The sequence below is a fragment of the Podarcis raffonei genome, chromosome 3 (assembly GCF_027172205.1).
Source record: "Podarcis raffonei isolate rPodRaf1 chromosome 3, rPodRaf1.pri, whole genome shotgun sequence".
Lineage (NCBI taxonomy): Eukaryota > Metazoa > Chordata > Lepidosauria > Squamata > Lacertidae > Podarcis > Podarcis raffonei.
In genome coordinates, this window is record NC_070604.1 from 17,279,477 (window position 1) to 17,297,344 (window position 17,868).

The 17,868-nt window shown below is 42.0% G+C and overlaps 1 protein-coding gene across 5 annotated transcripts in view; it reads left to right on the forward strand.

The window, feature by feature from the left end:
* The window catches only part of FBXW11 (F-box and WD repeat domain containing 11), an 81,529-nt gene that overhangs the window by 34,961 nt on the left and 28,700 nt on the right, over positions 1–17,868 (forward strand). For all 5 annotated transcript variants that reach the window (XM_053380674.1, XM_053380677.1, XM_053380673.1 and 2 more), the window contains 2 exons: positions 13,591–13,653; positions 16,170–16,395. In XM_053380674.1, the coding sequence (XP_053236649.1) occupies positions 13,591–13,653; positions 16,170–16,395 (289 nt within the window). The remainder of the gene's footprint in view (positions 1–13,590; positions 13,654–16,169; positions 16,396–17,868) is intronic.

The window sequence follows — 17,868 nt, forward strand, 5'->3', positions numbered from 1 at the left end:
GAGATTTCATCAGAATCCAGATTGGTTTTTACCAGGATAGGTAGGTGGGAAGGAGTGGCTTTATCTGCAACAGCTGAAAGGAATCTGTTTAAGCAGGGAAGATAGTAAGTTATGATCTGGCTCGTTTGCATTAACAGAAATGGTGAAAGATTCCTGAGTGATGATGAAAACAGTAAAAGGCATGAGTGATTTCAGCACTAGAAATACGTTTTTCTTTTCATAAAGACTTTCTGAAGCCACCATAGTTTTTCTCTACCAGCTAATACTCTCCAGCCTCTTCTAACTGAAGTTTGTCCAGTCTCCTTTTTGGTCCTGTTTCAGTTTTAGATGATATGCCTTCTGGGCAGCAGTTATATTAGTTTCATGGCTTTGCACACTGCCTGACACCTTAGTGCTAAATAAATATTTTAAAATAGTAAAGTGCTGTAAACAGCAAAGAAATACAGGAATTAAATCCAAAGCAAGTAGTTGTTTTTATCCTTGGTTTCGAGGTGTGTGTGAGTAAAGTTGGGAGGTGCTGAGTGATAACCTGGTATTCTACCTTGTAGCTTACTTGATGTTCTACTGACCTACATTTGCCTCAGCCGTTGCGTGACAAAACTAGGTCAACTTCAGTTTCAGTTCCTAGGTTTTGTCCCATTTGGGAAAGAGGTGTGTTGCTTTTCTTAAGTTTCAAATACTACAGAGAGGAAGATGACAGTAAGCACATGAATAGAAATCTCTGTGCACTGAAAAAGAAAAGAGTATTTTACAGGTACTCAGGAAAGATATTTAGTCTTAATCTAAGTTTGCATACATTGTGTATGTAGAGTTTTGTGGAATGTATTTCTTTTAACAGTGTTTTTCTTAAAAAACCGGGGTCAGACTTTGAATGGTAAGGTCCCATATTGTTCCCCAAAGTGGCGAAAAGTCTCTCACTTTAAATTATTGCAACAGTATCTGGACTGATCATATTATGCTGAACAAAACTGAACTGCTGTTATGTCTGCCCCATTTGGCTGACTGTTTGGGCAGGAAGCATGCTTTTATATGGCTCATTCATGCTTCTCGCTCGCTCATGCGAGACCCTGGATGAATGAATGTGCTTTCCCCACCCCAAAGGCTTTGATACCATGGTGAGGGGCCCTTCAGCACAGTGTTGTTTAGGCTGACAATTCTCTTTGCACTTTGTGTTTCTGTGTTTGTTTGGTGCTTGCTCCCCAAATTAAAATAGAAGGTTGAAGAAATGTAAAATTTAGGAAGATAAAATCAACTGTAGACTGATGATAAAGATTAGGAAAGAAGTAAATTGTTTTAGGGAGAAAAGGTCGGTTTTGTGCATAGCACATTTTATTGCACTGGTTTTGGCCACTGTGATATAATGGGTAGTGTTGGACTTCGATTCAGGAAACATGGGGATGAAATCTCCACTAAGTCATTTCACCATTACCTTTCAGTCTGAAGATCAAATGAAAGAGCCCGGTATATGTTGCCCTGAAGTCATAAAAGCTTGGGTGTGATTCGGATGTAATGAACTGGATAATGGGATTGCAGTCGAAAATGTACTTTTATTGGATAATGTTAAGGGACTTTTAGACCTCTACCCCGTCCCCATTTCTCAACTACAAATATGACTACTTCTTCTTTTTTCCGATAGTTTGCAAGCAAACATGATATATGCTGTATACAGAAAATTGGATCCATTTGTGTCCTCTTATCAGTTGTGAAAGAATTCTCTTTGAACCAACAGAGGCTTCAGTGAATGGAAAGCGGGGTGCGTACAGGCAATTTTCTCTGATCCCACCTTCCCTCTTGCAGCTCCCTTTGCCATGCCAATACGTTCCAGAGGGTTGGGGGACCCTTTGGAACAGCAATGAGACGTGATGCAAGGGCCTGCAGGAGAAAAGAGGGAATTTGTGAACCCCCCCTTTATTGCTCACAGGCGCCTCTAATTGATCAAAGAGCCTTCCATCAATGGTGGGACACAGTTGGATACAACCCAGAAAGCTTGAATTTAATTCTTTCTCTTCTACCTGCATTTGAAATCTCATGTCTGTCAATCCCCTCTTCTGTGTTCGAAAATAAAACTTTGTAAAGGCTTGAGGTTGCATTCTTCTGTACTTTGAAGACTGGTTAGGGTGTTAATATTTATAAAACCTATTTAACTATATCTGTTGGATTTAATATAAATGGCTAAAAGTGTTACTTATGCTTTTGGGATTTGTGTTGCTTTACTGAGTTAGTAATTATAATTCTCAAGAGACCCTTTATTCCTGTTTGCTAGGAAAGGCTGCATGGAGTGAGTAAAACTTGCAGTTAGGCATTTCCACACCATTCTTTCTCTTATAATCATGCACCAAAAATTAAGATTATTCAGCACTTACATCACATTTTTAATTGGAGGGAATCTGGTTTTGAAAAGGTCATGACATCCTGGATTTTGTTTTTCCTGCATGTTGTAGGAATTTTTTTTAAACAGTAAGGTGCAGTTCTAAAAGGCACATGTTTTTGCCCAAGCTTTCCCTGACCTATAAGATCAGACCCTATTTTTGTCTATAAATTCCCTGAATTCTTGTTTGTGTTCTTATATGCTTTTATAATACTATTTTGCTGGTTTTATGTTGTATATTGTTTTAATTATATTCTTTGCAGTTTTCTGTTGTACAGTATTGAGATATTTTTTAAAATATTATAACCGTTTATAAATGTTTTAAATAAAAATAAAAAATTTTCCCTCCCCTCTGTTGTTTTCACCTGGTGCCTAAAGATATGTAATGGAGACACCAGACAAGCCTCTACTGGGCTATCAAAGCAGTTTCTGTGCCAAAACCAGGCCTAAAGCCCCATTGATATGGAGCTACAAAATCAGTTGAGGAAAATAAGTTCTATCCCTTGCACTTCCAGTCTGCAAGATTTGTTACAGGTGTCTATGTGACAGCTAGTGCTGATGCCTGTAGTTCCAATGACTTGCAGCACACAAAAAATGAATTCTAGTGCACATGCTGTTTTGGAGAATAGGGCCATTGCCTGGAAGCTTTCCAACATTATGTTTCAATTGCACTTCACATGTTAAAAGTATTTTGCAAGCCTTCGGGCAGGCACGGCCAAACTCGGCCCTCCAGCTGTTTTGGGACTACAATTCCCATCATCCCTGACCACTGGTCCTGTTAGCTAGGGATTATGGGAGTTGTAGTCCCAAAACAGCTGGAGGGCCAAGTTTGGCCATGCCTGCCTTAGGGCTTTAATCCAGTCTTGGGTTCAATTTTTCCACTTATTCAAACTTCATGCATTTGGGGAAAGTGCTTCCACATCGTACGCATAAGAGTGGCAGTGTCACCCTCAATTTCAGGGGGTCATCACCCTCGGGTCCCTTTGCCCAAGGAACCAGGTGGAGGTGTTTGGATTCCACCCATTATCTCTCTTGATGGCAGCAGCTCTTCTGGTAAAAAGTGCCTTTGGAGACTAATTGCATAGATAGTAAGGAAGAGTTGCTACTCCGGTGAATAATTAAATGTGTGTTTATAGGAAGCCTGGTGCATACAAAATGGCAGATTTCGTGTTTACTGTGAGCCAATGAATAGTGTTGGATAGTAGCCTTTGAAAGCAGTTGTTTATTTTGCTTCAAAGCCTTAGGGAGCTATTGTGTACAAGAATTATGAGAAGGAATGAAATTAAAACACTGCATGGGAAAGTATATCATGTTCACAAATCGTTCAGATTTTTCAGGTTGTGGGGCCGAAACAAGCTGCTTAAGCTTATTGATTAAGCTTCATTGGCATACTTTGATCCATGTCTCCGCCCTATTGATGAAGATTGTAAGAAATTAGGATTTGCAGATCGCAGTGGTTGCCACTGAGGAAGAGAAGAATAAAGGAAAAGGAGATCAAGAACCAGAAGACAAGATAGCTGAATATAGATTAGCAACACAGCACATGTTTCAATATTTGGACTTGGAAACAAGGTGGTTCTTGCACTACATGTTTTAGACAGTCTGCAGATCCTAATACTTGTTAGTGCAGCTTTGCAAATACCTATAGGATATGAGCCCACATATTCCTATTGTGGTTCAGTAGGAGGTTGTGGCCTAAAAGAAACAGAAGTTTTCCGGGTCCAAGACCATTTTTCCGGGTCCAAGACGATGTTTTGTTTCGGCGGTGACATTCCCCACAGAAGCCAAACAACTCCACTCTAAGAAGCTTAACAACTTTGGGTGATCTCTGCAGAAAAGCTTAACAACTCAAGGGCAATCTCCCCCCCCCCCAACAGGAAAGCTCAAGAACTCAATACTGGCTTTGTAATTTTTGCTTCAAAAAAAATAAGAATAGGGGTCGTCTTATACATGGGGGCATCTTATACACAGAAAAATATGGTAACTTTTGTAACAGTTATGTGGCTGTTCTTTGAATACCAAGCCAGAGGTTTGGAGAGAAAAGGAAATTAATCTAGAACAAATTTAGATAGAAGACAAAGTGAGGGAAGATGTATTTTCTATTGAAAGTGCAGAGAAAACAAGAAATAGTGGGTACCGGTGGAGGGAGGAAAATAGAGTGTCTGGCAAATTTTGAGAAGTATGTTCTCAATTTAGTCTTAAGACGCAGCATCTGAGGAGAGCCCTTGGCCGGTATGTAGACTCAGGATCCCAGCTCTTGTTCTTTACAGGTAGACTAGTTTGGACGAGGTATGCTTATTGATACTTGAAAATGGTAGATCTTAACTAAGGCCTGGTTATTGATTTTGACATGTTAAATTTTAATCTGTAATGTGGTTTTCCTGCTTAGTTGAGCCAGTTCTAGATTAGATGAGGTATTCGTGGATACCTTGCCACTCTTCTGTTGTATTCTTTATCATAAGATAGTACAATAACTGATGGTCTCTGCAGCTACTCATATAAAACATTTAATAAAACAACATGCGTAAGATTCACAAATGTGTTAAATAGCTATAGTTTTTAGACTATTTAACTATAACAACAATACGGTTCTGTTGTTAACCACAAAATATGAATAGTTAGTACCTTTGGTTTGCTAAATGGGCTTCCCTTTTCTTACTTCCATATTTTTCATGGTAGTTTGACAAGGATCCTTTGTTATTTCACTTTCCAGAGGCCTTCATGCCTTTTACTTCCTGTTGTTAGATCAGATGGTGCTGGTGCTGTGCTGTGCTGGCCACAGAAAGTAAGAATTCCGCAATTTCTTGTGGTATTTAATGGACTTACAAATGGCATTTGTCAGATCGCCTAGGGCAGGGGTGCCCAAACTTTTTTCAAAGAGGGCCAGATATGATGAAGTGAACATGCGTGAGGGCCGACCAAACTTGTTGAGCTTTTTTTAGAATTAAACTGCCACAGGGGCCAGATAAAACCAGCCGGGGGGGGGCACATTAGGACCCCAAAACGGACTTTGGACATGCCTGGCCTAGGGAGATTTAAAATTACATCCTTCATGTATGGATAGATTTGTGTGCAAGCAGTCTCCAGGCTGTTGCCCTTGTGTTTCCCTCTGAGTTGTGTTGTGCTTTCATGATTGGTCATACGGTTTTCTCCCTCCTTGCCTTAAAGGGCCACGTGCTAAAATCCTGAAGGGAGTCAGAAAGCCTCACATGTAAACAGTAGCAGCGGTATGGCACCTGCCTTGGCATTTCTTCCTTCCAGTCGTGGAGCTTATATCTCTTAAGTGTGGGAATGTTTCTTGTTCCCACTTAGCAGGCACACTTTGCGGAGCAGTCTGGTCCATTTAGGGAAAATAAACCTCTGCATTCATCCAGACCATGTACTGCCCTTGTACTGGACATGTGCATGGTGGGGATTGGTTACTTTCCTCGTGGTGACCAGGAGCCAGAAGCTCTTAGTATCTTAGAAAGGGAGGTGTCAGCCATATTTGCAATCAATACGGTGTCCTGTCCAATGTAGAAGCCCCATTCAGCAGAATTTGTGTGGAGTGTGGGGCGCATTGTGTTTGGGGGTAGAGAAGTGTACTTGGAAGAGGAGGAAAGGAGGCAAAGCTAGGGTTATTGGAGGAAGAAGGGCAGGCAGTCAAGGAGTTCAGGGCTTACGGCTCCAAATAATTGCTTGCAAGACTGGCATTTAAATTTGTACTGTATGCCTTAAAATACTGTACATAACAGAGCATGTTTGACATTTCAATTAATTACAGTATAAGTGTGTGTGTGTGTGTGTGTGTGTGTGTGTGTGTGTGTGCTGTACTTCACTATTCCCAAGCTATTCCCAAGCTATTCTGCCATCCAAATGAGAAATAATATCTTGTACAGTCATACCTCGGGTTGAAGTAGCTTCGGGATGAATATTTTCAGGTTGCGCTCCGCAGCTACCCGGAAGTAACGGAGCGTGTTACTTCCGGGTTTCGCCACTCGCGCATGCGCAGAAGCAGTGAAATGCGACACGCACAGACGTGCAGTCGCGTGTTATGTTCGCTTCAGGATGTGAATGGGGCTCCGGAACAGATCGCGTTCGCATCCAGGAGTAACAATGTATTTCTGAGGGTGTTTTTTTCAGCTTACTTCCAATTTCATGTGATGCCTTCCTCCCTCCAATTTTTTCCTCTTCCCATCAGCTCCCTAACTGGGGCCACTACCTTAGTACAGCCCTTTATTTTATTTATTACATTTAGGTTTTTCATCTAGTCAACATACTGTGGCCAAAAGCTCTCTACAGACCGTTTTCTTCTGCCACCTTTTCTCTTCTTTCGTGTGACAAGGTTCATAGTTCCGTATGAAAACAGAGAGATTTCTTTTTTTTACAGTAGATCGTGCCCACATTAAAATAATTTTAGATTAATACAGTTTGAAAGTTGCACTAGTAGAACTATTCTGTGAACCTCTGATGTTCTTCAGTTATTAGCTGCTAATGTTATTACTTGATTATGACAAAGGGCTTTCCACTCTTCACAGCATTCAAAAATGTTCACTCTTCGCAAATGAATAGAGACTTACATTTATTCTAGAGGCTGTTTTTAGGGAACATTGTATTTGCTTAGGTACATAGTAACATGTTTCCTCAGATACAGTGGAGCACGGATAATTATTTTTCATAAAAATGAGTAACTAGATGAAATGGAGAGGTGCTCTCCAACCATATGGTATGAATATCCTTAGACCTTAGCAGTGCCCCTCTCCACATCAGTTGTGTTCTTCAGAAAGGTGCTTCCTTTTGAATGAACAAACAGCTAGTTTTATAACCAATCTCATTTCCACTGTCTTCTGTGTTACTGTAATTGAACCTTCCTTGTTGTCCTTAAAAGCTTAAATAGTCCAGGCAAAGCCATGATTACAAACAAAACAGAGCAATCATGAATATCTCAGTAAAACATAAACTTGTATTTAGACAGTTTTTTTAATAAGCATAAATTAGTGCATTGTAGCCATAATTCTTTAGGCTGCGGAAATGTATAATTGCCTTATTTACTCTCAACATGGAATAAACGCCCAGTCTTTCTAACTGGTTTTGCCTGATTCTTTTATTCTCTCTAGCCTGCAGTCATACAGTATACCAGGGCAGCACAACTTTTCAAACCAAGTGGGCCACAAGATTACTTGGACATGGAACTTGCAGGCCTCACACTGCCTTGTCTTGCGCATATGGGGTGTGTGTGGGGGGGAGAGCAAGCTCAAAAATTGATGCCCATCCCCACCAGGCCCTCATGCTGCCTTCCTAAAACTGGTTAAGCAAGGTGCTGGGCTTTGGGTGAGAGGCATGAGGCTCTGGCAGGGTCCTAGAGCCTTCCCATCTCCTTCCCAAAGCTGGGAAAGCACCAGCTAGGCTTTAGGAAGGGTGTGGGAGGACTCTATGAGCCCTCCAGAACCCTCACACCTTTCTCAAAGCACAGAGCCTCACTTACCTGGTTTTGGGAAGGCAACATGAAGGCTGTGAGGGTGGGGTGGCTCAAATGTTACTGAGGGCTGCCAAAAAACAGCCTCAGGGGCTGTGCATTAGACCACTTTTCAGTATACTAAGAGTCTTGATATCTTAAAAAGCAGAGACATCACCTTGCCGACAGAGGTCCGTATAGTTAAAACTATGGTTTTCCCAGTAGTTATGTATGGAAGTGAGAGCTGAGCCATAAAGAAGGCTGATCGCCGAAGAATGGATGCTTTTGAATTATGGTGCTGGAGGAGACTCTTGAGAGTCCCATGGACTGCAAGAAGATCAAACCTCTCCATTCTGAAGGAAATCAGCCCTGAGTGCTCACTGGAAGGACAGATCCTGAAGCTGAGGCTCCAATACTTTGGCCACCTCATGAGAAGAGAAGACTCCCTGGAAAAGACCCTGATGCTGGGAAAGATTGAGGGCACAAGGAGAAGGGGACGACAGAGGACGAGATGGTTGGACAGTGTTCTCGAAGCTACCAGCATGAGTTTGACTAAAGTGCGGGAGGCAGTGGAAGACAGGAGTGCCTGGCATGCTCTGGTCCATGGGGTCACAAAGAGTCGGATATGACTAAACGACTAAACAACAACAAAGTGTTTTGATAATTCCATTATGAACACACACAACTAGTCGGATAACTCAGTAAAGAACTGTGATTTTTGGCTGAAGGAACTCCTATGCCTCCGCATTCCTGCTGTTCATAGGAACGCTGCAGAATGTCAGAGCAATGCCTAGCATCCATTATAGTTTGGCTAGCACATTTTAATTGTTGCCTCTCAAAATCCTGATTTATTTATTTTTTTAGTCGTCCCCCCCAGATAATTAGCACTCTCTTGAGCCAGAGGCTCCTGTGCTTTAAGCCAGTGGTTCTCAAAGGGTGTGGCACATCACACTGGTGTGGCAGGAGAGGATGGCAAGTGTGGTGGGAAGATTCAAGGACAATCAGAGAAACATTTAAACATTTCAGTACAGTATGGTATAGTGTCAAATTAAAATTGTGTGTGTGTGTACATAAGCACAACCAGAAACAGTATCCATGCCTCTTCAAGAGCATTGCTATAGTTCTCTATGACATATTGTTGTGAACACGGATTTTCAATTCTGATGAATATGAGATTACCTGGCAAAAGCAAACTCACACCTTAAGAGGCTTGTTTATACAGTGGTACCTCAGGTTAAGTACTTAATTCGTTCCGGAGGTCCGTACTTAACCTGAAACTGTTCTTAACCTGAAGCACCACTTTAGCTAATGGGGCCTCCTGCTGCTGCGCCGCCGGAGCCCGATTTCTGTTCTCATCCTGAAGCAAAGTTGTTAACCTGAAGCACTATTTCTGGGTTAGCAGAGTCTGTAACCTGAAGTGTATGTAACCTGAAGCGTATGTAACCTGAAGCGTATGTAACCTGAGGTACCACTGTAATTATGTTTTCGGAACGATTTATGTTCTTATATAGCTGCATTGGCTTATACTTTCTGGATGTTCCATGATCATATTATAAAGTAGTTGTGTTCTTTGTTATAAATCAAGCACTGCTAGGAGTTTTCTTTTTGTTTTCCAATGTATTTCTTATCAATAAAAAAATGAGGTGTGGTGCAAGCAAATTATTATTCTGAAAATGTGACCCATAGAATTTTTTATTTTTTTTTTGAGAACCACTGCTTTAAGCACACCTTGATCTCAACATATGGAAACAGAAGGGATCAAAGTAAAAGTCCTGATATGATGAAAAGTTCTTCCAAAGAACTGTGGAGTACTTTCATATTGCTCTGAATTGATTTAGCTCAGGTATACCCTTCTGGAAAGTCTAGCAAATAAATAATGCAATCTTTTAATTTATTTATTTTATTAAATTTCTATTCCACCCTTCCTCCCAAAGGAAGGAACAGTGTCCTTTTAGATTGCCTTGCCAACAAAGGTCCGTATAGTAAAAGCTATGATTTTCCCAGTAGTGATGTATGGAAGTGAGAGCTGGACCATAAAGAAGGCTGATCGCCGAAGAATTGATGCTTTTGAATTATGGTGCTGGAGGAGACTCTTGAGAGTCCCATGGACTGCAAGAAGATCAGACGTATCCATTCTGAAGGAAATCAGCCCTGAGTGCTCACTGGAAGGACAGATCGTGAAGCTGAGGCTCCAATACTTTGGCCACCTCATGAGAAGAGAAGACTCCCTGGAAAAGACCCTGTTGTTGGGAAAGATGGAGGGCACAAGGGGAAGGGGACGACAGAGGATGAGATGGTTGGATAGCGTCTTCGAAGCTACAAATATGAGTCTGACCAAACTGTGGGAGGCAGTGGAAGACAGAAGTGCCTGGCGTGCTCTGGTCCATGGGGTCACGAAGAGTCGGGCACGCCTAAACGACTAAACAACAACAACAACAAAATAGATGGATGGGTAAATAAAGAATAAAAGTTGCTTTATTTTCATGATTGGGCCGCCTCTTGCAGAATAATTTATTTCTTTTTTGACATAGCTATACACGTAAGCTATATTTGGGCAGACAGGTAAATTTTGAGTGGGTGCCTACAAAGCTGGTTTTCCTAAATAGGCCAATATTTCATGCAGATTTCTGATGTTGCAAGAACAGAGCCCACAACTGTTGACGAGAGGAAGAAATGTGTTGGGGAATCAACCATAACACTTTCACAGAAATTTATCTCCATTTGGGACTGTGATTCTGGTTTGGCTTTAAGGAACCCTCTTATGGCCAAATTACATAAGATGCCAGTCTTGTTTCATCAAGCATGCTTAAGCTAGCTGTTGTTATTTTGAAGAAAACGCAGTTACAGTGGTACCTTGGGTTAAGTACTTAATTCGTTCTGGAGGTCCATTCTTAACCTGAAACTGTTCTTAACCTGAAGCACCACTTTAGCTAATAGGGCCTCCCACTGCCGCTGCGTGATTTCTGTTCTCATCCTAAAGCAAAGTTCTTAACCCAAGGTACTATTTCTGGGTTAGGAGAGTCTGTAACCTGAAGCATCTGTAAGAGAGCCAGTGTGGTGTATTGGTTAAGAGTGGTAGACTCGTAATCTGGGGAACCGGGATTGCGCGTCTCCGCTCCTCCACATGCAGCTGCTGGGTGACCTTGGGCCAGCCACACTTCTCTGAAGTCTCTCAGCCCCACTCACCTCACAGAGTGTTTGTTGTGGGGAAGGGAAAGGAGAATGTTAGCCGCTTTGAGAGTCCTTTGGGTAGTGATAAAGCGGGATATCAAATCCAAACTCCTCTTCTTCTTCTTCTGTCTGTAACCCAAGGTACCACTGTATAGGGTTCAGATTAGGCCCCTTACCAGTTTTCTGCTGAAGCCTCCGTCCTTCCTAACCTGACTTCTTTTTGCCCCGAATGGTGTTGTTTGCATTAAACAGTACTCTTGGGGAGCAAAAAACAGCCAGGAAGGAGTGGTTTTCATTAGAAAACCAACAGGGGACCCCAGTGAGGAGCATGTTCTGGGTTGCAGCCCTGCGGCTGCTTTTTCTCCAGAAAGGTTAAAAGCATCTTTTCTGTCCAAGCTGAGAACCTTTATATTCAACTTGAGTGTTTTTTCAAATCTGAGTGTCCCAGTTTATGGCTCATGTTTTATTGTACTGTATATCTGCCAGAAAGTACCAATTTTGATGCAGCTTTTGTTGTTTTTGTATTTTCAATGTTGTGGTTTGTTTGTTTATTTTGTGAGTCACTTAGAGAACATGTGCTGTTGGGCAACTTACAAATGTAGACAATAAATAATACCTACAATAATACTGCCTTTCCTGGTATGCCCCGCGGAGGGCCTGAAGGTCCACAAATGACAACATTTTGGAGGTCCCAGGTCACAAGGTGGTTAGATTGGTCTCAACTAGGGCCAGGGCCTTTTCAGTACTGGCCCCGACTTGGTGGAACGCTCTGTCACAAGAGACTAGGGCCCTTCGGGACTTGACATCTTTCCGCAGGGCCTGCAAGACAGAGCTGTTCCGCCTGGCCTTTGGTTTGGACTCAGTCTCACCCTTATGTTTCCCTCCCCTTATGGTCTTGATTTATCAGCTATTTTAAAATGCATTTTAAATTGCATTTTAACCTGTATTTTAAATTGGGGTTTTTTTGTCCCTCCCCCCCTTTCCCCCTATTATGTTTTTACTGTGATTTTATTGGTGTTAGCCACCCTGAGCCCGGCTCTGTCCGGGGAGGGCGGAGTATATTATTATTAGCATGCTTGTTTTAAGCACATGACTAACTTCACATGTAGTTTGGCCCTTAAAGGTAAAGGTAAAGGGACCCCAGAGCATTAGGTCCAGTCGTGACCGACTCTGGGGTTGCGGCGCTCATCTCGCTTTATTGGCTGAGGGAGCCGGCGTACAGCTTCCGGGTCATGTGGCCAGCATCACTAAGCTGCTTCTGGCGAACCAGAGCAGTGCATGGAAATGCCGTTTACCTTCCCACAGGAGCAGTACCTATTTCTCTACTTGCACTTTGACGTGCGTTTGAACTGCTAGGTGGACAGGAGCTGGGACCGCGCAATGGGAACTCACCCTGTCGTGGGGATTTGAACTGCCAACCTTCTGATCGGCAAGTCCTAGGCTCTGTGGTTTAACCCGCAGCGCCACCCGTGTCCCACAGTTTGACCCTTAGCACCCTGCTGTTGCCTCTCCATCATTGGTCTGCTGCTCTGCAATAATGCATTATGAGGTCTCATAGCCAATGGTTGAGATCTTTGGCAAAGTAGTGCCTGGGAAGGAGATCTGGGAGAGAAGAATCTGGCTTTGGGACAGTGTTGTTGTGTAAGGCACAACAGATTCCTGCCCACGCAGCAGGATTTCTACTTCTCCTCCTCTCCCCTACAGCCCCCACTGCCACATGCCCCCAGAATCAGCTCCAGAGGGTTGGATGACCCTTGAGAGAAGATGTGGGTGGTGGTGCAGATGGCTTCACCGGTGAGGAGTAGATAGAGAAATCCTGCTTCATGAGTTGGAACTGCAGTTGTTGTTGTCATCCATCTGTCTTGAAATATAATGGAGTGCACCTCTGGGTGTATAGTTTTGGATGCAACTCACAGTTGCATTTATCTTCTTACTTGAAATATGCATAGGTTGAAGAATCTGATATGTAGGAAGGAAGTAGTACTATATAGACAAAGGCTCAGAGTTCAATAACTATTATAGGTTCAAAGTTTTTTTTAAAGACCTTTGTTTTCGTACAAGGAAGTGTGTTGCTTAACATTTTTTTCATTATTCTCGGATGAGAAACTGATGTCTGAAATGGACTGTTTCCACTAAAAAACCAAATGAGAAGTGATCAAAGAAATTCCATTTCTCTTACTTTCTTACTCTTTGGTTTACTAAAACACTAAGCCCGCAACTTATGTGGGGGTTCCATTTTGGGGGTTGTGCCTAAAGCCAAAACTGCATATTCTCAAAACACATTGGGATCTGTGGTGGGTGGGTTTGCCAAATTCATTTCCCCCGGAACCCCACCTCCTTTCTGGCCTCTTTTTAATTTTTCGCCACATGCAGATTGCTAAATGCACACAAATTAAATGTAAGTTGCAGACTTACTTTATATATCAGTACATGGCGAATCTACATAGCTGGGTATCAGTATGTAGAAACACAACTATTGCATGTATCTTATAACTATGAGTAGGATTGTATAGTGTTCTGAATTTGTTTTCTGAAATTGGTGTAAAATTTTCATAATAATGCAGAAAAAATTTCAGTTTATATGCCTATTTAGTTTATATGTGTATTCTTTTCCTAGAACACATCAGTAATGGAGGATCAGAATGAAGATGAGTCTCCAAAGAAAAACACACTGTGGCAGGTAGGCCCCTCTGATTTTCTTTAAAATGCAGCAAATTGATGTCACCTTTCAATTCTTTTTCTTTTATTATTGTTTTGGGATTATTACCTTTGGCATTTCCCCAGCCATAGTGTCTTCAGATGCTATTGGTATGCTCTTAAGTTTGGCATATGCAAGAGCTACCAGACAAAATTCAGGGCTGTATCTCCATTCCTGGAATGCCTCATCTTGTGAACCATCCTGAGATTTACAGGTGTGGGGCGGTATACAAATATAATATTAAATTATGGCTTGGATATAACGTATTTTTCTGTCTATAAGACGCCCCCCATGCATAAGACACCCCCTATTTTGGGGGGCTCCTATTTAAGAAAATGGGGGAGATGGCCCCATGAATAAGACGCCCCCAAATTTTGGACATTTTTTTTGAGGGGGGAACCTAGTCTTATATGCAGAAAAATACGGTAATTCAACTTTTGGGTTTCTTGGTGGTCTACAACAGGGTGGCAGTTACAGAAACGCAGGTGGATAATATAATTACTTTTAAGTTTCATCTTCACTTTGGGAGGGTTTGCTCCTAGAACTGTTAATAATTACAGCATCAATGCTCTGTTGGCCAAAATCCTTATTTTCTTTGCTTTGGGCTCCCTAATATCAAATGGCACTTTGCTCAGCTACAAATGCAGCCATTTTGGAAATGGAGTTCATTCAACATGCCACTGTCACTTGGCATTTATCATTGGGTGAGCATGAAGGTGTGTAGTGGTTGTGTGACACTAGCTGTTCTGGCTATAAGATGGAAAGCGGAACAGCGCAGAACCTGCAGAGCTATAGCAACTACACTTTTAACACATCGCCCTAACTCATTAAGGCTCAAAGGCCTTGGGTTGTATGCAACACCGCATAAGCACTGTTCCCCTTGTGCAGCAGAGCTTTCCCTTCCTCTCCCTGCCTGCAGATTTTGGAGTGTGCTCAGGAGGAGAAAGAAGTTCTGTTGTGCAGAACTGGAATGGTAGTGTTGGATACAACTCAGAGCTGCAAGCTGATGGATTGTATTTTCTTGGCCAAGAAATGTGGTGTCGTATTTTTTGCTCTGTAAGACTCACTTTTTCCCTCCTAAAAAGTAAGGGGAAATGTGTGTACGTCTTATGGAGCGAATGCAGGCTGCGCAGCTATCCCAGAAGCCAGAACAGCAAGAGGGTTCGCTGCGCAGCGATCCCTCTTGCTGTTCTGGCTTCTGGGATTCAGAATATTTTTTTTCTTGTTTTCCTTCAAAAACTAGGTGTGTCTTATGGTCTGGGGCGTCTTATAGAGCGAAAAATACGGTATATTGCTGTGTGGCTATGGAAAAGTGGCAGGCTCAGTTTGCCACTTGGTTATCCACGCATGCCCTCATTCTAGGCAAATATAAATTGCAAGGATGTTACGTGTTTCTCCTAATATTTGTTCTACTTTTTTAACAACCCTTGAATAAGGGGTCAAGGAACAGTTGTAAGGTTCATATTTATAAGTTTCAGGAGGCTTTTTCTGAGTTCTGAGGTGGACTGTCACTGTTCTTGCTTGATGTCTGAGGCCCCTGTGGGCTATCGCCAAAGTTCAACAGTCAATGGGCTTTGTCTAGTGCCTTTATGCATGGTACTGTGAATTAATCTTTTTCTCTGTGGATTGTGAATTTCGGGTTCCTTGTTCACAAGTTCTGGGCGTCTGTTTTGCCTTTTGCAGTCACTAGGTGGTGCTGTGAGTGCAATGATTGAGATTCTCATCAGAGATTAGGAAATTAGCTGACATGCTTGCTTTTAGTAGCCTAAGATTAATAACTGTGGAAATTACCCTAACAGCTCTCCTGTCTTTGCTGAATCTTATTTTATTTTGTGGACAACTTGTAGAGATTAGAACATTTTTCACAGAATACAGTCTAGTTAGGATAGGTGCCTGGCTTGATGCAGTTTCCAGATGCACTCAGATATTTGATTTGGTAGCTGACCCAATTTGTTCAGGTTGGCTTTACGTGAAACCACACTCGTTATGTCAGACTGCAGCTCTTGCAACAGTTTCAGTTTATGAAATTGGATCAAGCTGTTGTGAAAACTCTTGTGCCTTGTTCATGCTGTACATCTTAAAGGCAGCAAGCTTATCTGTATCTAGCCACTTAACTAGCTAGTTTGTCTTTATCACTGTGTACGTCAATCAAAAGTATTGTTTGTTCAAGAAACTGATCATAAACAACTGCTGGAATAATGTGCACAACTTATTCCTTTATGGGGCAGGGGGGAGATCAATGGACAGCAATTCAGATGCTGAAATCCATAATAGTACCCACATAGAAATGAAATGTTAAAAGAATGTACCAAATGTGTGCAGGCTAATGTTTAATGGGGAAATTCTGGTCCAGAGTGCAAAAAAGGTGCTCCAATAGCTGTTTTGTTTTTGATTGGTTGGTTGGTTGTTGTTGTTAATTTTAGTTATATCTAACCTTTTTCCCCAAACGTAGAATTTGAAATGCTGATATAGTTTAATTTTGTGTTCTTAAAAAACAGATAAGCAATGGAACTTCATCTGTGATAGTCTCAAGGAAACGACCATCTGAAGGAAACTACGAAAAGGAAAAAGACTTGTGTATTAAATATTTTGACCAGTGGTCTGAATCGGATCAGGTTGAATTTGTGGAACACCTTATTTCACGAATGTGTCATTATCAGCATGGACATATTAATTCTTACCTAAAGCCTATGTTGCAAAGGGATTTCATCACTGCTTTACCAGGTAAGCTGCATCACATATAAAAGAAGGAATGTACAAAATGGGTGTGTGCTATGATCTAATATCATTTCTTGTTAATGGAGTCAGTACGGTGCATATTTAAAAAAACCAGTCAGCTGTGTCTGAATAATTGCAGTGGCCACTGGATGCCAGTATTGTTCCATCTAAACATAGAATGTGCCTTGTTTGTCTTTAAATGGGATTTTATCTGAAGTGCAAACTATATTTTAAACTTCTCAAACTTACATGCAAGACTTGTGCTGCATTTTTCAATGCTGTGTTTCCTGGCTACTGTTAGAAACTGTCTCAGAGGTAAAACAAGGTCCATACTTTTTCAACTAACCTACTTATTTTGGTTTTCATGTACCAGGTGCGTTGTATTAAAACTAGCCTAGTAGCTTTTCTTTCTAAAAGTTTTGTTTCAAAACTGGATGGGTAGTTAAAGAAACTGCTTCATGCACTTGTTAATTATGAGACTCAGTATTATTGTGCTAGATGTTAACGCTTCATTGATCCTAGACAGATAAGCCCACTGAAGTTGTTGTGACTTCCTTTGACAGCCACCAGGACTTGGATTGTAATTACCGTATTTTTCACCCTATAGGGCGCACTGGCCCATAGGGCGCACCTAGTTGGGGGAGGATAAAGAAAAAAATCTTATCCCCCCCCCCCCGGTGCGGGGCTGGGGCGGGGGAAGCCCGAGCTTCCCCCGACCCCAGCCCCCAGAACAGGCTGCTATCTGCAAGCCTTGGGAGCCCGGCGGGAACTCCCGCCGGCTCCCCAGGCTTGCGGATAGCTTCCTGAAGCCTGCATTCGCCCCATAGGACGCACACACATTTCCCCTTCATTTTTGGAGGGGAAAAAGTGTGTCCTATAGGGCGAAAAATACGGTAGTTTTAGACTTATTTATGCTGATATAGTCTTCCTATTCCCCAACATATTGATTAGATATATCGCTGTTTTGTGCTAGTATAATATTGATATGGATGTCTTTGAATATTATAAAACCCTAGATAAAAAGGGAGCAAGGAATGGACTGCTGCAGTGATGCTTGGCTTCCTTTTGTAAACCTGAAGACTTTTATGACCATTGTTCAATGAGTACATTAAATTAGCTTTCCTGCAGTTCTGGTATCTGAGCATACTGTCTGTTTCTATCCTTCTCAGGGAGCTCAAAGCAGTGTACTTAAGGTGCCCAGGCAATCCTCTCATCCCAGACACGGGCCAGAGGCACTCCTAAATGACATATGAGTAACGATTCCTGTGAGTTTCGCCCACACATCCCAGCTAGTTGGAAACTGTAATACAAAACAGGCATGAGAAACTGGCTGTGTATCTCACGGCCTTGACTCATGAGGAAGGACCCCGTAACCTAGAGGGATGCTATAGGACAGAGAGCTTTTTATGGTATGGGGAGAAGAGTGGGATTTGGGGAGGTGTTACTGTTGCACCCAAAGCTTGAGGATCTGTCTTTGAA